We start from the raw sequence: 24,129 nt of genomic DNA, 5'->3' as shown, positions 1-24,129 counted from the left end.
TTACTTAGCTAGCTGGTTGGTTGGCTAGCCAGTTAACTAGCAAACAACTTGACTAGTTAGTCAATCATCAATTCTCCATTTATTTGGTTGCCTATCTACATAGTTAACTAGCAAACAAACTAGCTATGTGGGTGGTTAGTCAGGCCATTCACTAGTTAGCTCGCTAGCTGGTAATTTGGTTGGTTGGGTTGGTGGTTTGTTAATTAGCTTGCTATTGTCTTATTTAGCTACTTACTTACTATACTTAATTATCAACTTGGTTGGTTTTAGTTTTAAAGTTTTTCCAAGTTTTGGAGACTTTCTGCCAGTTTAGCTTTTGAATAATAACTCAACAGTGAAACATATTGTCATACTAATACCCTTCTGGTGTCCTTCCTTATAATCTTTGTAAAGGAAGAACTTGGCATCTGGCGTCACTTGATGTGAAAGGTGGAATGTGGCGGGTTTCGGCCATGTGGCAAACAAACACATGCGTGCACGCATTCCCAGTGTGTGACTGTACAAAGAAACAGAATAAGAACAATCTGATAAAAGGCAAATGATTTCCTTCATAAAAGGCATAGATGTGGAGTGTTTTATGGCTGCCTCTTAAGTTAATGACACAGAATTAAATTCCCACGGGGATTGGCTGTCATCATCATTCTGAGGACGCGTTTCCTTTTGTTGGTCATCTCCTGTCAAAGTCAACTCGTTTATCTGCACAACTTCACACGCTGGAGTTGAGCAGGGAGGCCTTTCTTCCAAGCGTGAAAGGCACGTCATTAAGGAAAGAGGAAAAAAATTACTGTAATAAGTCAATTGTGTTATTACTACTTAGATTGTTAGCTTGCTAGTTATTTAGATAGATGGTTGATTGGTTAGTCAGTTAGCCCATTAACCCGGACATTTGGTTGCTTTGCTAGCTGGCTGGTTACTTTTCTGTTTTTTTTTCCTAGCTTGAATACCTTTGAATGGTGTGAAATGCACGGGCCTAAGCAAAGATGCGGCGGCATCACATTCCATTCGGCCGCCGCAGCGCTCGGGATTCATGTACGGACCGGTGAGGAAATCCACCGCAAACGGCTTTGCGTCGCCTTGTGATTAACACACAATAAAAGAATGTGTCAGGGGGAGGGGGGCTTAAAAGAGCACTAGGAAAAAGCTGCCCAGCGAAAGATGGCTACGCAACGCACTCTATAATTAAGTCTGGATGAAAGCTCATCGCACTCGGCTTCACACACACTTTGTTTTTACGACATAATGACAGTCAGGCCAAAATCAAATGGAGGAGCTTTAATATGGCACCTCCACGCCACGCCTGGCCAACAGCGGCGACGCTGACCCCCCTCGGGCGGCGTCTACCTGAGACAGGGCCCACCTGGGGGGTCCAGGTGAAAATAGGCTTTCATGCTCATGGATGTTGTGGAAACGGTAAGGGCGTTGCTCCTGTTCCCATGGTCGCATTTCCAGACGTTCTTGTGTAGCCACAACCCATAGGAGGTCCTTTGAGGTCCACTATCTCACCTTACGTATGCACGCCCGTTAATCGTGGGCATATGCTATGGACGACACGATTGTGGACTTTGAACCAGTAGAACCAGTCGAACGTGATATATGGTTAAGATATGTGTTATCGACGTCTTTGTAACGGAATCGAGGATTGTAGTTACCACTCGATTTTTTTAAAATTAAAAATAGTGCTTCTCTTGCACTGACAGTTTATTTTTACCTCTTCGAGTGAAACAGTAAAGATGAATAAACTGGAGTGTGTGTGAAAGCCACGTCAAAGCTCTCAAATTCTTTTGGAATTATGTTTCTGTCTGCTATAGGGGCTGAGATATGAATTATTTTGTAGGTGTTGAATTTATGGGAGAACTTCAGGTTTTCAAGGGTAATTCCAAACACGACCAAACGGTTTTGGGGAGCTGTTGAGCCAGGCGTTTTAGGCCTTAATGGGTTAAAGACTTGAAAAGACCCAAAACTCTTGGCCATCATGTTTCGACACAACGCCACAGAACACTTTTAATTTTAGATTACTAACCTGCCTAGATACTGTAAAAACCCATCAAGAAACAATTCATTAAAAGTCTGTGATATGGTGGGTGCGTGAACACTGAACTGCGATAGTCTTCATCTTTGGCTTTGACAAATTAGACAATAACAAATACTTTCAAAAGTAGCCTTAAGTAGAAATGTTTTTTAATTGTGTGGTAGATGGGCAGATTTTCACCTATCGAGGGTGGGACTTGGCCATAACCTGTAACCTTTGCCCTTGAAACACTGGGCTTAATAACCTGTATCCACTACTGCACTAGGGGGCAGTATTTTTTTTTGTCTTTCCAGAAACCAACCAGAAGAACATAACCAAGTGCTGACCCATTAACTCCCAGGTTGTACTGACGACTGATCATGCCAAGAATTACATGGATTCCACTACTCAAAAATTCCTGTGAAAACAAGGTAGGAAAATTTTGTTCATTGGCTTGTTTGCTTGACAACCAGAACATCCAACGGTGTTTTGTTTTGACTGCTAGCTGCTAGCATCTTAGCTGTTTATCATATTGTCCATTGATAAGTTTCATTGATTTGCTGTTTTAGCTCTTTGTTAGTTAGCTAGTTTGTTACTTGGTTAGCTAACTCTTAGCTAACTTTCCTGGTCAACTAGGTACTTGATGGTTGGTTGGTTGGTTTGTTTGTTGTTGTTGTTTTGTTTAGCAAGCAGTTTGCTTGTTGGTTGGTTAGCCAGTTATGTCGGTTAGCTGGCTGGTTGGATGGTTGATTGAAGTATGGCTGTTTGGTTCGCTAACTGGTTGTTGGTCAGCTAGACGGTTGGTTAAATAGCCAGCAGGTTCGTCATTCCCTTTGTTTGGGTGTTTGTGAGTTTGTGTTTTTTATTTGTGCACCCAAAAAAAATCCTCCAATTTTTCTTAAATTTCAGCAATTTCTAATGACATAATTATAATTACAAGTCTTGAGTCTAAGACATAAAATTAGAAATCATCACGGTCTTACAGATAATCACTCCTCACCCTCCAACTCCCTCTACCCTGTAAACCCTCAATCCCCACCCAATCACCGTCGTCCCCCTGGCCCTACAAGACCCGAACCAATTAATTGCTCGTTATTAAATAAAAGCATTAAGTACATATTATTTATTTCTGCCTAATCTGTAAGAGAGTCAGTGTCATTCTGTCCTGGTTGTCCAGAACCGTAGAGAGTGGTAGTTCATTGATGGGCTTCTAGTTCCAAAGTGACTCTCATCACTTAATATTTTCTGTCGTACATTCGGTCCGTACCCATATGGAAGGAAGACTCCTTGCCTATAAATACATGACCGTTCAAAATTTTGGGGGTCAGTTAGCTTTGAAGGAAAAGAACTGTTTTTTTTGTTTTTGTTTTTTTTACCAAATTAACAATAACAAGACTTTATTTGTGATTAGCTTAATGTCATTTTAGTTTTTTTTTTTTTTTAAATGCTGTGCTTGAGAGGAGTACATGGCCAGAGGATGGAAAATGCTGAAAATGTGACGAAGAGCTTGAAATCTGAGCTCAGATCAGTTTAAGAAACTGTCCCATTGCTCGGATAGTTTAAGATACACTGGTCAGCAATCCTGATTCTGAAAGCCTTGGGCAGATTAGATTCACATGGCAACATAGACCGCAAAGCCTGAAATTGGATTGAACAAAAAAATCGAGTATTCACATAATGGAAGGAATGCAGCTAAGATAAATGCTGTGAAATTTTGGCGGGATGGGGAAATTATGCAATTTCATGGAGCAAGTATAAGAATTTAGGTTGTAAATGTAGGTCAGTGCCGTCAATAATGCATTGACCCCCCACCACCACTGGGGTTTGGATGCCTTGCTCAAGGGCACCACCACCGTGGTTTTGACCCAGTACCCCCGTGGTGTGGAGCACCACCCAACCCCCCCCCCCACCATGTCTTCCAGAGGCTTCCTAAGTTCCGGCATCTGGGCTGTATTTCCTCTCCCAGGGTGCTGGTTGGGCGGCGTTCCACTGGGAAGCCCGGTCAGGGACGTCAGATTAGTACGTGGGCATGCACCGAGGGGCCGGCGGGGGCCCGCTGCCCTGTGATCCGCCAACAAAGTCAGATCCTCTGCAGATCCCCTGCGGTTCCGTGCGGCCCGGGCGGCGGACCGCAATCGCTGCTGACACCCTATTCCAGCGAGGACATGGTTTTACTCCACACCGTGATTTCCCGCTCTGACTTTTGACGACGACGGCCACGCTCCGTCGTGTAGAAAAAGCCATTTGAACTTTGATTTGCTGTCCTGGATCTCCAGCCTAAAGCCCATATACTAGTACACTCACAAGTAAGACAAATCAGCGCACTAGTAGTCATAAGAAAGTTGGGCAACTCAACCAAATATTTGTCTTTCCCGCATTTCACAACAAAGAGGAGTTTACAGAACTGCTGTCCCTTGTATTGTCCCCTAACTTAAAAACAACTCAGCAAATTGTTTTGGAGCAAACCACTTGCTTGCTTGCTTTGTTGTGCTAGCCAACACTGTTACCTGAAATATTTTCTAAGTTGTTCCTATTTCAATTACTGTTTTAGCCCACCAAAACAAAGGTAGTTTTTTGTTGTTTGTTTTTTTGCAGTGTAGTAATGTAAGCAATTGCAAGTGTCTATCATGGGTACCACCAATATAAATGAAATCGTATTCTGCTGCACTGATATCACTAGTGGGCCCAACTAGTGGGCGTGTCATGCACTAAGTTGCCTTTTTATCAAGGGTACCGATTTTCATTTTTCATCCATCTTATCCTTGATATGCAGCTTGTAGTCTGTCTTTGTTCTCACTAGTAAAAGAATTAAGTGCCCTTGTAGAACAATGTTGTGTGTCCCCCTCCCCCCTCCGACTACTGTATGACATTTCTGAAAACTCGTGGGACAACTTTGGCATACTAGTAGGGCAACTACTTGTTTCTAGTAAGACCAAACTTGTATTGACTAATACTAGTGTATTGACTAACAAGAGCTTTGGCTGCCCCCAGTGAGGAAGATGCGGCCCCCTTCCGCCACCCACCGGCACCCCGGCCCGGGCGGCTCTCGGCTACTTTTTTTAAAAGCTCACGTCGCGGCCGGAACATTTGTGTGGCCTCTGATTATATAGCGGCGAGGACGCTTAAAAAAAAACCGGACGGTTCCGCATGGGAATAATTCTGCCAAATGAAATTGCATGATTGCACGTTTGAGGTCGGCGACGTGATTTACGGCTGGCTCGAAACGCACAGGCCGAATACAACTTTGTTCTCGGGCATGTCAAGATGGCGCCCGGAATGTCGGAGGAGATCGTTTGTCACGGCGAGCTTTTAAGAGTTTTATGGTGACCTTTTCTTTTTTTTTTTTTTTTCTTTTTTTCTTCCGAACATGTGCGGCGAGTCATGCGAGTCCAATTGTTGTGTCAGTAGTGGTGCCACGGCGAGGATGAGACTTGTGTGGGAACATGACATCCTCTCAGCATGCACATTTCTGCTGACCAGAAGACCCCAAAAGCCTCAACATGGCACCCAGATGTCAGCCCTCCCTCCGCACACGCTCCGGAATGTCTCAAAGCCGCGTTCAAAAAAAAAAAAAAAAAATCCTGTTCACGGGCAATTTGTAGCTGCATTTGGATTTATTTTTAGAATATATCTCACCCTGGCAATTATTTCCGTGTGCTGAATTATGTATGATGCCGCCATGCTTCACGCTACCATGTGCCCCGACGATACCCTTGTTTTTCATTTATTTATTTTTTTTCAGGGGCACGGGCGGGGGTGGGTGGGGGTCTCATCCTTCTACACGCTATTGTCGCTCGGAGGTCGAACTTGACTGATGTTGGCCCCGTATCAAGAAATACCTGGAGGGTTCCCCGACTCGCGCTCCTCGGTGGGGGAAAAAAAAAGTATTCGCAGTTATGCTGTTTACCCCGTCAGGGAGGTAGTCTTGGATGACACCCCCCCCCCTCCAAAAAAAAAAAAAAATCGAAAGAATTAACTAATAAAACATATAATTTTCATGTAAACACACACTAATCCACTGATCCATGTTTATCTATAAAATGCTCAATGACAAGACCCCCCCACCCCTCGCCCGTCTTGGCTCTCTGCTCACCATGCATACCACCACCCACCCTCTCCATTCCAGCAGTTTTATCAACCTCTTTATTCCCAAAGTGAGCACTACTATTGGCCGATTGTCTTTTAATTTTTCTGGCCCCAAACGACTGGAACACTCTGCAACAAATAATAAAACTCAATTTGTTCATCCCAAAATAATCGTTTAAGAAGTCAGATTGATGGATCGTGTACGTGGTCACTGCACCTGTTTGGACCTTTTGAAGCAAAAAAAAAACCCCAAAAAACCTCTAAGCCTTGTTATTTCTTTTTTTAGTTTTTTATGCCTCTCTATTAATTAAACTACAATATTATTTTCAAAGAAAATATTTTTTAAAAATCTGCTGGCAGGTAATAAAATAAAATATATTTAACATTAAGCGTTCGTTTTAATTTTTTAAGAATCTTGAAGTTACTTATGAGAATTTTGTGGGAAATGTAAATGACTGCACACATTTGTCAGATACAAAAAATGAACATTTGAATGTATGAAATTGTCTTATCTTTGTAGGAAATCTTTTTCAGTTCTCACGACGTACAAAAGTGTAATTTAATGCTTGCAATTAGGGAATTTTTTTTTTAAAAGGTGTTGAATGCTACAAAATCCGTTCAGTATATTTCGTCTTGAAAGCATTCAGGATGCTATGAATTCACAGGGCATCAAGGCTCTCCAACTCTAAATCAGTCCAATCTGGGAATCGGGGAAATGTTTTCACATATCTTATTCATCTGGGAAAAAAAAAAAACATCTCTTATTTGAAAGGCATTGACACCTAGTTTTGCTTTATTGTAAAAAAGCGTCAGGAATTGTTGAAAAATAATTGTCGTAAACGAGCATCACCGACTTTGGAAATGAGTCATTAGCTTCATCAGGAAATTAATATAATTACATTATTTTATTATTGTGTGTGATTGCACCACTGTGACTGTTGTTAAAAAAAAAAAAGGAAAAAACGTGTGCTTCACTTGCATGGAACGCATCCGCATCTTCCTCTTTTCTCAGCGTGCGTTGCCGTGGGAACCGCGACGATGACTCCATCTCGGCGGCATAACGGCAACAAGAAAAAGAAAGCGAGAGGCCGAAATGACAGCCGAAGCCGAGCGTGTTCAATCATAGAGCAATTGCAACATTTATTGAAGTGTTGGCTTTCTTGTATTGATTTTTCAACACATTACAAAAATACATATATGCTCAAAACAGCAGGTGTTCTGAGATGACTTTTTTTGTTTTGTTTTTTTTTTCTTTTCACAACAATGCACTCCCCCATTCCCTTCCCCTCCCCCTTGCCCGCCCGCCCTTCCCGTTCCCACCGGAAATAAAAAGCAACAAGGAAAAAAGTCATTTTGTACAAAGAGCCAAAGTGGAAGTTGTGAAAAGTGAAATCGGGGTTTCTTGGGTTTTTTTTTTTAATTTTTTTTACTCTCTTCTTTTTCTCTCGCACTCTCAATTGTCATCACAAGACCTTCAAGCAACCATGACGACACACACACACACACACACACACATACATACAAAACCTAAACCAAAACTTGTCTGAGTAGGTGGAAAAGTGTCCCTGCAAGTCCTCCTTTTTTTTTTTTTTTTTTCTTCTCCCATTTAAAAGAAAACATGGCACCTCACTCTGGCATGATTGTGTAACTTGAAAATCCCTCCACCAGCATACAAAAAAAACAAAAAGGGAGGAAAACAAGATTTATGAGTTGCATGAAGCAAGTCCATTTCATGGATGGCAACATATCGTGTCAATTCCTGATCAAAATTCAGGGATTTTTTTTCTCTTCCCTCTATTGGAACACAAATGAAGACTAGGACATGTATTTCTTTCTTATTTTTCACATTTAAAATGAAATATGGCGTCTGCTGCTTTCATGTGGCTTTCGCTGTTTTCCCTCCCTCCTCCCTCCCTCCCGAGAAGAAGATGCGGCCCGTCCAAAAAACACATTTCATATGCTTCCAATTTGATTTGAATGACTCTTGTGTGTCTGGTCAAGGTCCCGCCGCCAATGCCGCTTCACACATCTTCATCCTCCTGCCTTTCATTTTGACAACAAGTCAGAGGGACCGGGGGGAGGGGGTGCCGGGAGACAAGGGGGGGGCTTCTTTAAGGTCACGCAGACAGATGTGCTCAACATGAGCCGAACTCCGATGCAATCTTTGATTGTTTTCTGGTTGTTTTGTTGCCTCCCTGTTCATTTTCATGCTGAATGGCTTTCGTTAAGCCTCCTGTTTGGTCGTCGGCAAAAGAAAAAAAAAAAATTTTTTACTGGGTCAGTTTGACTGGGGGCGTGTGCAAGTTGCGTGAAATCATTTTCTTGTATGTGCTGATGACACTAATTAATGAAGCCAAGCAGAAGACCTTTTTTTTTTGCTAGTATTCCTTTCATTGCAAATATGTCAAATGAACCACCACGCTTATCAAGCCATTCAAAATAATGTTCAACTTCTACCAAATTAAAGTGGATCAATTTGACCTGGAGTGAGTTTATTTAGCTCGAAAGTGTCCAAAAATGAGAAATTCATCACTCACAGTTGAATTTGTGTGAAATGACCAATGTCATTGTTGAGGACACTGAAACAAAGCAGAAGTTTGAGAGCAAACAGTCAACTGTTTTAACTGTTGATGAAAGTGGTTCGGTTTGACCCCCGGGGCGGATTGTTCATGTTTCCAAAACGGGAAACGGCGATCTCACCTTTGAATTTGCCTGACGCTTACCGGTACGAAGCCGAGCAGAAAAACATTTCGCACCAACAACTCTGTTTCTAATTTGAAACAAATCCATTTGAAACGGTCACGTGTACATATCCGAATAGTATCAAAAATGATTACCATCCTCCATTACAATTCATTTCATTGCAAATATGTGAAATAAATCTTTTTCCAGCTAGGCAGAAGATACCAAAACCTACATTTTTAAAATGGGTCAATTTGACCTGAAAAGTAACAGAACTGTTAAGGAGGGAGTTGGTGGGAGGGGCCTGAGGCAGTAACGCACACTTATGCATACACGCACGCACACACACACACGCACACACACACACACACACACACGGGATGACGATGCAAGCAGTCTTCTTGATTGTTTTTAGGCCGCCTCTTTCGGAAAAACAGTCGGGGCGCATATTTTTTTATTTTTTTTTTAAAAACTAACAAAAAAAAGTAATATTTACATAAACGGGACTGTTCCCCTCTCACATGGATCACAAGTAGTCTTAACTTAACAAGCAGACATATTAAATATGGTGGTTCAATCCTACATGGGCGAATGCATTAAGTGCAACCTTTTTTTTTTCCGTTTGTTTTACGTCCTGGCCGACAGCAAACACAGCAACTGTGTTTGCTTATATTTAAGCGCATGTTGTCCCTCTATAAATTCTTTTTTTTTTTTTTTTTTTTTTTTTTTTTTTTTTTTTAAATCAATGAATGGCAGGCTGACATTGAGCAGTGCTGTAGAGGAGGGGGCTAGATTGTAGTCCGCTGCTGCACTTAGCAGATAGAAAACATTTTTTACTCACTCACATGATACTAAGCCTCTGTAGAGGACAAAATTGGATTATTATCATTGTTACTAAGGGCGATTTCTTTCCAATTATTTAAAAAAAATAGTAATTGAAAAAATATTGGGCACATTAAAAAAAAAACACACAAAAATGTATCTGCACATGCCAAATGTTACCAAAAAAAAAAAAATCCAATAAATACAGAAATTATTGCACAGTAGAAAGGCTCCATGGAATTCCGAAAATCCTCAGAGGTGTCCGGACAAGGTTAAAAGTTTTAATATTCTCAGGCGACGAGGGAAATGCAAAAAAAAAAGGGGAAAAGAAACACCAATCAGTCTTTTTTTTTTTTTTTTCTTTTTTACGTAAAGAGAGATTATCCAGCCATGCCCCTTGTTCGAAGTAGTCATAGGAAAGACGTCTGTGGAGATTCTCAGTCATCCGGGTCAAGGTAATCCGCAACAGTTGAATGGAGGCAACCGGATCGCCACGCAACCGAAGCAGACGCCGCGTCTTCGCTATAGGATTGAAGAAGAGTCCGGTTGCCCCCATTCAACCGGCGCGGGTCATGGGGGAGGTGAGTGCGCGTACGTGTGTGTCGATGTGTGCGTGGCGCTTAGCTTCGCTCGGCTTGCTCCAGTTTGACCTCGCTGGCCATCAAGTGTTCGCCGTGCCACTTCTTCATGTGTTTCTCCAGCGTGCTGTAGACGCTGAAGGGCATGTGGCAGATGTCGCAGCGGTACACCTCCTTGCCGAACTGGCCGTGCGTCTTCATGTGGCGCGTCAGCTTGGAGCTCTGGGCGCAGGCGTAGCTGCACAGGTCGCACTTGTAGGGCCTCTCGCCCGTGTGGCTGCGCCGGTGCACCGTCAGGTTGCTGCAGTTCTTGAACACCTTGCCGCAGTACTCGCAGGTGTCGTTGCGCCGGTCCTTGGAGCTGGGCGGTCGGCCGGGCCCCGGCCCGCGCAGCAGGTGCGGCGTGCTGCTGCCGCTCCGGCCCGAGGCGCTGCCGCCCTCCATCAGCTCCCCCGGCGGCGTGGAGAAGCGCAGGCTGCCCGTCTCGGAGGACGAGTGCTCTGAAGAGGTGGCGAAGGGGGATTGGCGTGAGTCGGTGAAGCCCAGGAAGGGCTCCCGGATGAAGTGGCGCGAGGCGGCGTACCCGGCCAGGAGCTGAGAGTAGACGTTTTCCGGCGAGATGAGCGGCAGGGCGGGCGGGAGTTCCAGCTGCTCCCGCTCGATCTTGATCCTCTTGTTGTTGTTGGACGGGCTGGGGCTGGTGATGGGCGTGGGCCGGCGCTGGAAGAGCCCCGGGAAGGCCTCGGCTTCAGAGACGCCGATCCTGCCGTTCATCACGGGCCTGGGTTCCGGCTCGTCCGGCTCCCTGCTCTGCTCCCTGTCGTTGGGCCGCTCTCGGTCCGGCTCGCCCCCGTTGGTGCCGTCGCCGTTGGGCTGCCTCTCGAGGCTCCTTTTGTTGGGGTTCAGTCTGAGATGATTGTCAAGGTGGTTGTACGGGTGCATGATGCCCACCCCGCCGCTCTCACCTACTCGCTCGCCGCCCAGGTGCTTCTCCTTGGGAGACTGCCGGGGCCCGTTTTCCCGGTTGGGGTTGAACTCTTGGGAGTCCTCGCTTAGGTTGGAATCTGGCCGACTTCCGTTCCTTAGCTCTTCCTCCTCCTCCTCTTCCTCCTCCTCCTCCTCCTCCTCTTCCTCCTCCTCCTCATTGTCCATCCCCGCAATTCTTCCGTCGGCCTCCCGGAGCTTGTCTTCTCCCTCTGCGCCGTCCCCTCGGTTTTCCGCCTCGGGGGAGCCGCCCATGGATCCGGACTTGTTGTGCATGTGAGTCTTCATGTGCCTCTTGAGCTTGCTGGCTTGGGAGCAGGCGTGGTCGCACAGGTGGCACTTGTACGGCCTCTCTCCGGTGTGGCTGCGGCGGTGCACGATCAGGTTGCTCTGGAACTTGAAGATCTTGCCGCAGAATTCGCAGGATTTGGATTTCCCTGCCGACTGGTTCTGACCCTGGCTGTCAGGGGGACTCGAGGAGCCGTGCCCACCCTGGGGAGTGGGCGGCTGCGGGCCATAGGTGAGAAAGGCCGGCGGCTTGGAGCCCGGCTGGAAGAGCGTGGGACTTAGCAGGCGGTGCATGGGTGGCACGCGGTTGGGCGACAAGGGCGGCGTGGGCCCTCCGTTGTTGTTGGTGTTGCCCGCCAGCTCCCTCAAGCGCCGGGAGAAGTCCATGGAGGGGGGCTCCATGGGGGTCAGGCGCATCACCCTCTCGAAGGCACTGGGGTGCTGGGAGAGCAGCCCCATCTCTTCCGGGCCCAGCCGCTCCAGCGGGGGCCTGGGAGGGGGCGGCGGGCTCACAAAGGGAGGGGTGGCCGGCAGCCGGGTCTCCATGAAGCCCGGCGGCGGCGGGTGTTCCCTGAGCAAGGGTGCGGCCATGCGCAGCAGGTGGAAGGGGTTGTTGGTGTCGCCCAAGAAGGTGGGCAGCGGCGAGCGGGGCAGGGCGTCGGCGCCCGGCGGGGGCGGCAGGGCCATGCGGGGGGTGAGCGAGCAGTTGGCCAGGTGGTTGTCCAGGTAGATGCGGATTCCATGAGTGTGCTGGGCGTGCTGGAGGAGGAACCAGGCGCTGGTGAAGGTCTGCTTGCAGCTGGTGCAGATGTAGCTGGATGGCTCGTCTTTGTCTGCCGGGGGGAAGATGGGGGGGGGGGGGGGCACGCAAAAGATATTGTGAGTTCATGTCCTTCATCCTGAACCTTAAATACAGATTCAAACCAGACAATGTGGACTCAAGTATCAGGATACCATCAAAAGACACATGGAGTTGCCCTGTCTCCTTTCCCGTGCTCAGGGAAGACTTTATGTAAGAGTGTGGCGGGGGGGAATTTTCTTGCACATAAACTCTTCCAAGAATGCCTTGGGAGATTTCGCTTTGTGCAGCAGGAAGAATAAAGGGTGCTCGAGAGATTCTCTTCCTACCTCTAATTGATCACTGAATTAAGAGAAAGACCTTTGTCCAGACAGCGTATTCCCGTTTGTCCGTCTGTGCGTGACATGTGTGCGTGCGTGCGCGCGTGCGTCGGGGCCCATGCAGATGGCAGGTAGCGCCCTAAGGCCACCACACATTATGCAAATGTGGATGTCAGCCTCGGCTTTAATATACAGATCCATCTCGTCTGTTCCGTCATTTCCATATGGAGGCGGCGGGGCAGGCATGCAAAAAGGGAGGAGGGGGGGGGGGGTAAATATGGGATGTTAATATAAAAAGATGGAGGGGTGATAACGGCCAAAAAGCGAGATGCACAAAAGAAAGCGGCCAGATGATTGCGTGACACGTTTTTTTGTGACGCTACAACACACACAGACACACACACACACACTCAGACACACGCCAAGCGCGCACGGCGGCGACCCTCATTGACAAATTGCTCGTCGCAGTGACTTAATAAGGCCAAATGAATCGATCAGTCACCGCGCCGAGGCCTTTGTCGGGATTTATCTAATTGGACGCAGGCCCTCGGCTTGCCTGCGACGCCATCTGCATCTGCTTATGCGCCATCGCCGGCTACTGAGGCCCTCGCAGGCATTTGCCGGGATCTTCTCAAGTTTTGGGTCGACCCCCTTCGGCTTCTTCACAAAGGGGTCCTGCAAAATGGCAGCACCAGAGTTGCAGTCAATATTCCCCCCCCCCCCCCCCGACCCCCTCCCATGCCGTTTGCCGTGCCTGCGGAAATTCCAGCGCTGACATCCACCAAAGTATCACGTTTTTTTTTTTTTTTTTATCTCCATGCCTCTTGCTGTCTTCTTGTCTCTGTATTCGCTTTTATTTCCACTTGTGTTGTGTTTTTCTTTTGCGCTTGTCCAAGTAACATCTCTCAAAGCGTTTTGCGCAGGCCCAAACTGGGCTCGGGGCCAGCTTGAGAACCGTGGCTCCTGTCTGACTGCCGATTCCAGATCAGTGTCTGCTACAGTAAGCTAGTTTATAATTTAGCGCTCTGATTGGTTGAGCTCGTCCTCCCGGTGGGGGCTCGGGTGAGGAGTGCTTACGGTCAGCAAAGGCTAATGAGGAGCTCATTTACTGATTCTGTCACTTTCTCGCTGCTATTAGCGGAGATCTGTTGCACTGTTTTGGCTGGGAGGGATGCGACCTGACTCCTGCTACTAATGCGTGTGTGCGTGTGCGAGTGGCGGGCTGCCTGCCTGTGTTTAGTTTGGCGTGGCTTCACACGGCCGCTTGGCAGCACCGAGCTGGACAGCTTAGCAGCTTGGACGGGGAGGCGAGAGCGCAAGATGGAAGGGGGTGGGGAGGTGGGGGGGGGATGCTTTGAGGACTAGACTTAGTTGGGCGCACACGCACAAAACGGTATAGTACAGTCGAGTATATTTATCATCCCCTGAGGACTTGGCAGCTGTATAATCTGATCACCCAACAAGGATCAATACGGCAAATCATAGCGAGACACGTCTTGATTTGTTGTTGTTGTTGTTGTTTTGTTGCTATTTTTTGATATTCCATCCATGGTACGAGCCAGCGCAGTAAATAAGTGGTCCTTCCCACCGCCGCGGCGCCCCTCCTTCCCCTCCCCGGCCGGCCGCCACAACTGCAAGGCATTTGCATCTTGTCATAACTTAGCCCGCCGCACCATATGCTGTTAAGGGAGGCGTATCGGCTAATCGAGTGACAGCTGATGGCTGCTGCCTAATGACCACCAAAGACACATTTCATCAACTTCCCGAACAAGCCAGAAAAGGGGGGAGGGCAGGCAAGGGGGGGGGGGGGGTTATGAAGGGAGAAAGTAGCAATTGATGGTGACGCTTCACAAAAACACATCCCCCGAGTGTATTTTTGCTCCCGCGATATTGCGCATTTTCAAGTCATTGTTTTTTAGGAATTTTAACAGTATACAAGCAAATCCAAATATGGAATTGACTTGTATGCTTGTTTGTCCGTGCTGCTGCTCTGTGTGTGTTTCAAAGTTGTACGATTATTGTAATCTTGATGCTAATTTCCTTTAGCCCGTCTGTGGCCTTTCGCATGATTTGTTAGCATTAAGGTAGACGTTTTTTTCTAACGTGATTTAGTTGAACATCTTGGTGTTGTTTTTTGTTTGTGTGTGTTTAAATGAGTTGAAGTGTCTTGTTGTCATACAAAACGGGAAAAACTCAATCTTTTGTAATGTTGCCGCCCTTAATGTATTTCTGAAGTATAAATGTAATCATTTTTAATGTGTTTATTTGTTTGGGTTTCTTTTTTTCCCTGTGCAGATTGCATCACTTCCTGTGCCGACAGGAAGTAAGACGTGAGGCATGCCGGCCGCGGGCCCAATTGCAGCCGCATTGGCTTCACTTCGTTGCCCAGCGGGATCATCGTAAGTCTACTTTAATTGCAAATGATTGCGCTATACTTTGTAGCCTTAATTACCGTACATTCTATGTTAAAATGGGTAGGCCACAAGCAAAAGATGAAAAAAATGAAAATAAGTAATATTATTTCAACACACACATATTTAGCTCTAAGGCATCCTCATTCTAGCCAATTAGGGAATGAAGTGAGTCCGTGCCGCGTTTCACTTTTCGGCAATTAGAGGCTAAGCCCCGCCCACTGGTGACCACCATGGTCAAGTACCAGTTAGTGGAGTTAATTTCACACACACACACACACACACACACACATGCACGCACACCATCAACTATTACTCAGGAAAACGGAAGAAATGGAAATTATTGGCCATCTGGCAGCTCACTCCATTACGACCAATGCATTTACGTTGAATATCTACTTCTAATAGGAACTAATATTAATGACGGACCTAGAATAGAATTGGCATAAAAACATTAAGCGTCCTTGGGTCCCTTGAAAGGCGCTGTATTAATCCAAGCTATCATCGTTATTATTATTAAATGCCAACACAAATTAATCTTACTGAGCATATGCTAATATCATCATAACATTGTATAATTGGAAAAGAAAAACACTTCTAAAATGTACTCAGTTTAAAAATAACTAAACAATTGAAATGTGTTAAAAAAAATGATAAAACATTCAACAAAATATTTTTTAACATCTATTTAGGGTAAGTATACGTAGGCTATATTTAATTAATTTTAAAAAGTAAAAAAAAAAAGAAAACCTGCCATTTTTATAGATAAGACTAAACATTAAATCAAGTAGTTATTGTGTGATATCTTGTAAAAATTCAAATTTTAAATATATTTAAGAATTGTTTTTCCCCAACCTTTTGATAAGGCCTGTGTTTAATTGTATGATAGGAAATGTGGAGAGCCAGTTAAAAAGAGACCCCCCCCCCCAAAAAAAAAAAAAAAACATGCAGCAGGTCGCAAATGGATCCCGCTCAAACTCGGAACTCGAGGCTTTCGGGCGGACGAGCGTTCCAAGCCTCGGCCTTCCGGTGCGTCTCGTCCAGGTGTGCGCCTATGCAGGCAAAGGTTTCCCATGGAAGACTAAAAACGCACTGGCGAGATGGGCTTGGGAGGGCCACGCTGGGCCGCATGCATCAAAACAAAAGCCAATGGCCAGGAGCCCTGCAGGAAGCGATTAAAACACTGGCACATGTACACCGGCGCAGTTAAGGTGGGCTGCTAATAACATTCTCTTTCTCCTCCTTTTCTTTTCTTACTCAAACCGCCGCGCCAATTAAAGATCTGAGCTTTACATCGCGTTTTATTCCTTCCAGATTGCCTTTTATAGCCGTTATTTTTGCCTTAAAGTACAAACAAAATGCCAGCCAATGGGCTATTGACTGCTCGCATATGGCCGCCGTCGAGAAATGGGTGCGAGGGAGCTCGCCGAGGAGGAGGAGGAGGGCGACGAGAGTTGGGAGGCGGCGGCGGCGGGAGGTAGACAGCGGGCATATGGTGCAGACATGTGGATTTGTCTTTAATTTAGGAATTCACATATGCCGTCGCTCCCGCCATCCTCGCCTGCGTCGCAATCTCGCGCTAATCCGCACCCAAAAGCGACCAAATGGAAGCTCTCATACTCATAGTCCATGTTGATTGCACACTTAGACCGCACAAAGTTTACGAGGAACTTTTGGGAGGAATCTTGTGTTTCTACGATACAAATAGAGTTTGCTGCCTAAATGGGCAGCCTTACAAACTCTAAATAGCTAGAGAGTAACATTTTGAGTCACAAAGTCATTCTCTTGGTAGTAAATATCGCAACAGCTTAAATTCCTGCCACTACAAATAACTTCCGGGCGAGTTTGCTGCCTAAATGGGCTGTCAAAGAAAATAAAAATCGGACATGAGGAACATTTTTCAGCCATGTAGTATTCAGTTGATAATGCAACAGTCTACGTAGCTGTTATATATACGGCCCGACTAATTTGCTGCTTAAATGGGCTGTCGTAAAAGTAAACCGGTTAAGATGAAACATTGATGTGAGCGGGTAACAATCAAGTTGTTGTTGTTAGTCAAGATTGCAATGGCCTACATTTGTAACCATACAAACAGCCCAACTAGTTTGCCGCCTAAATGGGCTGTGGTAGAAAATCCAAATGTGTGCGCGTACGTGTTTGTGTGGCATTCTCGGGGGGGCGGGGGGCTGTGTTGCAGGTTGGCTGCGCTACGCCGACATTCCATCAAGGGCGACACGGCGCAACACATTTACACTCCGAACAAAGCCGCCTGCAGGCCAGGCCGCTGGGACGCCAACCTGTCCCCGCCGGCCCCTCCCCAACTCCAGCCTGAACACACACACACGCGCGCGCGCGCACACACACGTGTACACACTAGGGAGGACGCAATGTGCACCTGTCAGGGGTTAGCTGACACCTCTCCTGCTGGCAAAGCAGCTCCTCATTAGCATGACTGTGATCTAGGGGTCCCCGGGGGTCCCAACCTCCACACCTCGCCCCCGTGCCCACCTCTGCTCCTCCTCCTCCTCCTCCTCCTCCTCCTCCTCCTCCTCCCTCCTCAGGCTCCCGCTCCGCGCTGATGGCTTGTTTGTCACGAAGGCGGCTAATCAAGGGGCCACAGGGATCAACCGGGGACGCCGCCGCCACCTCGCCGCCTTGGCGCGTGTCGGCCGGCTTGCTGGCTGGCTGTCGCGCGCACGGCTTGTCGGGTATGAGGGGAAGGGGGGCGGGATGCGGGACCAGGGAAGGGGTGCTACGGGATGGGGCGAGACTACGTCGGGTGGCAGTAGCAGGCAGGGGGTGCGGCACTCACACAGTGGGGCTGGCTCCATGTTAAATGGAACCAGCTTCTGCTTGCTAACCATGTACATCTGTGTGTGCGTAGACAATATGGGCGACTAAAAGCTCTGACAGCACAAAAAGATTTAAAGTTGTCCTATGTCAGCATGGTTGCGTTCCGCAATACTTCATGACGTATTTAGCTCAGGCCCAACAAATTTTCTACCTACACGGGGAGCTGTCATTGAAAGCCAAAAGCAGGAAATATTCCACAAGTGGCGTATAGCTACAACACAGACATGTGGAAAGCCATTGGAGTGAGGTTAGACGGGTCTGGTGAGCGCGTCATTTCCTGTCACTTGTTGAATGATTGTGTGGCATTACATCATTTGCGGTGAGCATAAATGAGGTGTTGTTGAGGAATTAAGGGCAAGCAACTGTGGGCCCCACTTGTTGGCTGCCTAAATGGGCAGGTCGTAGCACTCAAAACAGGAGGTAAAAAGAAGAATGTGAATAAATACTACAAATGCATATCTAAGTACAACACAGAGTGATGTCCCTCCGACTATTAGACGGGTCTGTTTAGCGGCTCCGTTTTCCTGGTATTTGTTGACATACTCATATTTCTCGTCAGTAATAGTAATGTGGCATGACGCCAATTGATGTTAGTACAAATGTGGATTTATGATGTTGTTTGCTGCCTAAATGGGCTAGAAAATGACAAAACAGGAAGTCTACAGGAAGAAGGTAAATACAGATTGAAGTCAATATTGCAAAAGTCTGTACGGCTGCAACGCAGATGGAAAGCCAATGGAGTGAGGTTGCCCAGGCTGTTAGACGGGTCTGGTTAGCATGCCATTTTTGCTGTATGCCACCACTGCCGTGAAGGTTTGCTATTGAAATAGGAGCAACCAGCTGAGGCTCCAACTAGTTTGCTGCCTAAACGGATTCGATTTTTGACCATCAGAACAGCTGATTAGAAAAGCCGAAGTAACGACAAATGGCCCAATTAGTTTCCTGCCTAAATGGTCAGTCATAGAAAATAAAAACAGAAAGTATAAAGTTTGATTGAATGTGGTTTTTGATTATATAAACACCCAGATTAGTTGGCTGCCTAAATGGGATGTTGTAGAACATGTTTTTTAAAGATATTTCGCTCTGAGAATCAGACCTATCTGATCCACTTTTTCCCCCTTTTTCTTTCTGATAGTTTAGAGTATCGAAGTGGAGAAACACATTTTCTTTAGTGATTTCCACTGTCTAAAATTGAAAATTTGAAATTTAAAAAGGGTGCATTGTAATTCAGCCTGATGGTAAAAAAAAAAAAAAAAAAAAACTGCATAAAAAAATGCAAAACAAAATATTAGGGGGCGGTTGCGAGGCACCGGAAATGAGAAGGCCACATGTAGATAGTGACATACGTTAGTGTGGAAAGGAAATGAAATTGTTCATTGGCTTTCATTTTTGCCGAGCTGGCGTGCGTAGGCTGCCGCAGGCGACGCAGCCCGTCTAGGCGATGACAGCAGGACGCGCCAAAGTGTCAAGTGAAAACTGCCACTAATTGAATTGGAAAGTTGGAAAGTGATGAAAACACCATGAGTCAAGACCCCCTCCACACGCCGCCCCCACCCGTGGGTAAAAAAAAAAAAAAAAAAAAAGAGTTGGGGCTGAACCAGGTCTGATGTGCTAAAAGAAAAATAGCTTTTCTTCTGTAATACGTCAAGCACACACACGCTGTAAAAAAGCTGCTGTGATGTAGTACAACCAAGCCAGGATGTTGGAGTCGCAGCAGCTGACTTGCAGTTTCATTTTAGATTTGATCATCAAACCAAAAAAAAATCGTAATTTAGCATTGCTCCTCTGTCCAGAATACCAGGTTCAAATTTGGTAGCATCGGACAAAAATCTATCGGGCAACTACGCGTTTTAAGCGCCCGTGGAAAATGAAACAAAAATGGCCGCTTCGAACCGAGATGGCAGACTTTCTTTCTGCGACTTTTTGGGCATGGCTTCCTGAGACATTTTTTAGGGAGTGCTTAACATGCCTGCCAAATGTCATGTTGCAAATGAAACTGACTCTAGCTGGCTGATTTTAAAAATATGTTAAAACATAGAGGGCGTTACTGAAGCACCCCTGGAAATGCCGACATGAAACAAAAATGGCCGCTTCAAACCGAAATGGCAGACTCATCGTGTTTGGCATCTTGGCGTCAACAACTCGCAATGAAACCGTCTCTAGGATAGTTTTGCATTTCTGATTGTGTGGTCAGCGCTGCTGAATGTTCCTAAATTCCCGAGCTCCCTGAAGGTAGCATTCCTCAGAAGTCTGAGTGAGAGCGTGGGGCTTGTGATTGGTGGAGAAGCAGGAAGTGCTTGAGCGCGACCTCCGCCGCTGCAGCGCCGACAAAATTGCGAGCACACTTGGGCAGCGGCGGCCCAAAAGGAAGAAGAAAAGAAAATTGGCGTCTGTTGAGGAAGCCGAGGCAAAATGCTTTTATCACTACCACCTGCCATTCTATTGTTAATAGCGGAATTACCGGCACTTAAACGCGGCGTTGTGGAGCCGCGCAGCGGGCGGCCGCGTCGAGGAAACAATGCCGTCATCGGCGGCCACGGCCGAAAAGGCGCATCTTTAATAATAACCGTGAGGCGCAACAAGCAGGATGTGAAATATTCCCCGGGAAAAGGTCACCGGCGGGCCTTTCCGATGCCTTTGAATGGATAAAAAGCAGCTTTGATGACTTTGAGCGTTTTCCATCCAAATGAGCTTGAGCCCAGCCCCTGAGGGACGCCTGCTTTGTCCGCCCTGTCAGTGTCCCATTCACCACTGTTCCGTTGCCTTTATTGACCGCGACGTGCTAATGCTGCTTAGACGGGTTGTTAGATGTTCGGCGGGATCAATGCGCTTCAGAGCAAAAGGCGCCCACGCCGTCCTCTTCTCGCGAAAGAGTGAGAGAAACATCCAGCGCAACTTCAACGTGCCAGCGTCCTTCTCAGGATTGATTCCAATGAGGCAATCATCCTTTGCTTTTGCGCTTCAACACATCCTCCAGACCCGTCTTCAGACTTTGGTTATGGCTGGCTCGGACACTCGCAGGTTCACACGCAGCCCCCGCAGGGCGCCTTGAGCGTATTGAGCACATTGAGCAAGACAGCAAGTTGGGCCCCACTCGGTCCCCGAACGCAGTCTGCCAAGTTTTGGTGTTAAAACTTGCATTAGTGAGAAGCCAATTTGCCAGCGAGCTAATTAGCGTTAGTGCAAACGCAAAAAAAAAAAAAAAAAAACAATGTGACGGTGATTGCGGCGTGCTCTCCTCAAGCATGTCGTCAAATTGCAGCCGGCTAAATGTTTGTTTAATTGATTAGCGGAGTGTCGTCAAACGTCTCCGCTAATCAATTAATTATTTTTAAAAACAATAGCCCTAATCAAGTCGCATTCACTTGAGGGCTTTTTGCTACACGGATAAATGATTATTGTCTCATGTACAACGTGACGCAAAACATTCAACGTAGCAGTGTGCTCATTTTAGTTCGCTACAGGGCTCCCCCTGTGGCAATTGCAATTCGACAGTGGAGCCGAACACTGGCGACGATATGACGAAGCTTGATATCGATATTTGATACGATATAAAAGAAAGCGATAGTCAGGATATCAATGTTTGGTGCTGGTGTTATGCGTTCTACAATGTAACAGAAAACGCTTTAATAACCTTCGTTACCTTCAATTTGTGATAGGTGGCGCACTTGTGTTGTGGTATTCGAGCCACTCTTTGTAACTACGTTTTGCATATCCTCACTCTACCAGGATTAAAAAAAAAAAAAAAAAGTATCCTAGTAGCCAAGTACCTGAAACAAAATGCCAGATGGGTTTTATTTTGCTTGGGTGACTTTCACACCTTGAAACTGGTGAACGTCCAACAACGTGGCAACCAAACAATGTCAACTAGAACAACGCCGCTCAATCGGCCTTATCATGATTGTGATTGCGATGATGATGATGATCAGGTCCGAGTGGCTGTCAAGTTGGCTCCTTTGTCCAATTTGACTTTTCCCACAGCCCGCCAACACAAACGTCTTTCGTGGTGCGTCTTTTGCTTTTTCACGCCGCGGGTCCCGAAACCTTTCCAGGTGCGTCCAACCGCCTCCACGCCGCAAATAGAGACATGCTCGTCCCTCGGCGCGGACACACCCTGCGCATACTTTTCCTAAAGTGTGTGCGTGTGGGGGTGTGTTTGACTGTGTGTTTGACGGGTCTCCGTTTGGCCTCGGGGCCTCCCCGGAGACTTTTGTGTGGCCTCTCTCTCGCTCTCTCAATTGGTTCTCATTATCTCTCTGTCTTTGCGGCTGTTTTCACGCTGATACATTTCCTGCTGTTGGCACGGCTCCTGCATAGCTGATGGTTAAAAGAAAGCTGCTTTCATCTCGCCATTGCCTTTAGGACACACACACACACACACACAGAGACGACCGAGTAGGGGTGGCGTGGTTGGGGCCAGCGTTGCCCCCGCAAGACCACAGGCCCAGACAAGCTCCACTGGCACACATCGGACCGATAGCATCTCGACTTAATTTCATTTAGGAAAAGACAGGAAAGGGATGGGGGGGTTAAAAAGAAAAAAAAAAAGGAGAAAGAAACGTGTGGATTTTTTCGTGGGACGGGTTAGGTTCGGCAGGCAGGACGTGGCACGATGCGACACATGTTGTTGCCGTTCGGCAGTTAAGTCATCGCGCCGGCTAATAAAAAGCAGATTTACATTTCTAATGACTAAAGCCAGCAGTCAAATTGTCCTCATAATCCTCTTATTTATTTAAATAACCTCCACCCAAGTACCCCCCCGCCCCCCTCCCCAAAGCAAAATATAGAAAACATGCAAACAGTTTTAGGGCTGTAATATTTCCCAGATATGTCTAATCATTTCTGCCCGCCCTCGTAAATTTTAGCAGCGCTCGCAGCCACAACAAAAAAGAGAAGCTGCTGCTTTTTATTCCCAAATAAGTCACTTTAGTATGCACTTCTGTTTTTTCTCCCCTTTTCTTTTTTTCTTATTGATTTTTCGTTCAGTTGCAAGTTTTTTTTTTCCCCCTCCATATATATGTGTGTGTATTTGTATACATATATAAACACACACACACACAGTTTTGGCGGATGAGCGCATAATTGTACAAAAAGAGGCTTCAAGCTGTTTATTGCAGTTTACTGTCAAACGAAACATAAAACAAAGAGAATTACACATCTAGTATTTATCGCCACCACACAACTTTGCCTTGTGCTAGCTTAATGCTTACGCACAATGGAAAACACCATCAACGGGCTAACAAAACCGGCATCCATGTCGCTGTAGTTGTAAACTTTTGAACAACTTAGATTTGAACACAAATGGTCCGGCTACACATGTAGACAGACAGTATAACAATACTCATGGGCACATATTCTTTATCCTCGGCTAATATCTGTATTACTGAGTCACTAACAGTAGTTGTACTTCTTCGTTTGTCTGCATGATTTTTTTTTTACTGCCCCCCGGTGGCCAAATCACCAGAAGGCGCTGCAATGAATCACTCATGATGCACAAACTGTTGAATTCTTTAGATTCTCTTCAATTATGTCATTACTGTATGTACAGTATGGAAAGTACAAAATTATAGTGTGCGAGTTGCCTTGTTTTTTTTTGTTTTTTTTTCAGGGGGGGAGGCTGGAACAGATTTCCAATAAACTGGCAGCCAAATATCACAACAAGGAATTTCCCCGCTGTGCTGTTTGCATTTACTACCATCTTGCGTTTTTGCGTCACCGTAATTGCACGAGACAAGTAAGTGGATGCAGTGAGGGAAGTTGGGGAGGGGGGTGTATTATGTTAGGGGTGGGGTGGCGGGGTGTAAGTGCAGCATGAAAAGCTCTCAGCATCTTGGCGGCGGCTAAAAAGCCAAATAATCGGCGTCACCGAGCGGGCCGCTAATGAGATAAGAGGAGGAGGAGGGCGGCAAGAGGCGGTCCCAAACGCTAACAAGACGAGTCGCTTCCGTTTTTCACAGCCGCTAATGGCGGGAAAAAGAGGCTAGCAGGCGCCACAATGGCACAACATGGTCAGCGTTCGGATTGGACGTAATGGCGGCATCTGAAACAGCCTGAGCGTTGCAAGCGTAAAAAGAAGTTAGCCACTCTTAGTTGAGAGAAAAAAAATGACGCAACGACATTTTACATCGAACATAGCGATTGTGAGGAGAAAGAAAACATTTTGGGAGGGGGTCGTTTCAGCGCGAGCTTCTCTTAATGGATTTTTTTTTTTTTTTTTTTTCGTTTTTCTCAGAGCAGAGAGTGCACGCACACATCTGGAGCGCGCGGCACATGCTGCAAGTTAGCGGTGGCGCTCGCA

General features: G+C 46.4%; 2 protein-coding genes across 5 annotated transcripts in view; one reads left to right on the top strand and one right to left on the bottom strand.

The window, feature by feature from the left end:
- The first annotated feature begins 935 nt into the window (after positions 1-935).
- ccnk (cyclin K) overlaps positions 936-24,129 on the top strand; it is a 58,949-nt gene continuing 35,755 nt past the window's right edge. For both annotated transcript variants that reach the window (XM_086019100.1, XM_086019101.1), the window contains exons 1-3: positions 936-1,039; positions 2,295-2,439; positions 14,863-14,966. The gene's annotated coding sequence lies outside the window, so the exon portion shown is untranslated. The remainder of the gene's footprint in view (positions 1,040-2,294; positions 2,440-14,862; positions 14,967-24,129) is intronic.
- The window catches only part of bcl11bb (BCL11 transcription factor B b), a 36,538-nt gene continuing 19,910 nt past the window's right edge, over positions 7,502-24,129 (bottom strand). For 2 of the 3 annotated variants that reach the window (XM_086019093.1, XM_086019095.1), the window contains exon 3: positions 7,502-12,281. In XM_086019093.1, coding sequence (XP_085875219.1) covers positions 10,219-12,281 — 2,063 coding nt within the window. In that variant the 3' untranslated portion in view covers positions 7,502-10,218. The remainder of the gene's footprint in view (positions 12,282-24,129) is intronic. The other variant, XM_086019094.1, reaches the window with a different exon arrangement.

The sequence above is a fragment of the Filicampus tigris genome, chromosome 20 (assembly GCF_054856515.1).
Source record: "Filicampus tigris isolate MCC_2025a chromosome 20, RoL_Ftig_1.0, whole genome shotgun sequence".
Taxonomy (NCBI): Eukaryota; Metazoa; Chordata; class Actinopteri; order Syngnathiformes; family Syngnathidae; genus Filicampus; species Filicampus tigris.
The sequence above is the reverse complement of the archived record's forward strand: the minus strand, read 5'-3'. Positions and strand labels throughout refer to the sequence as shown.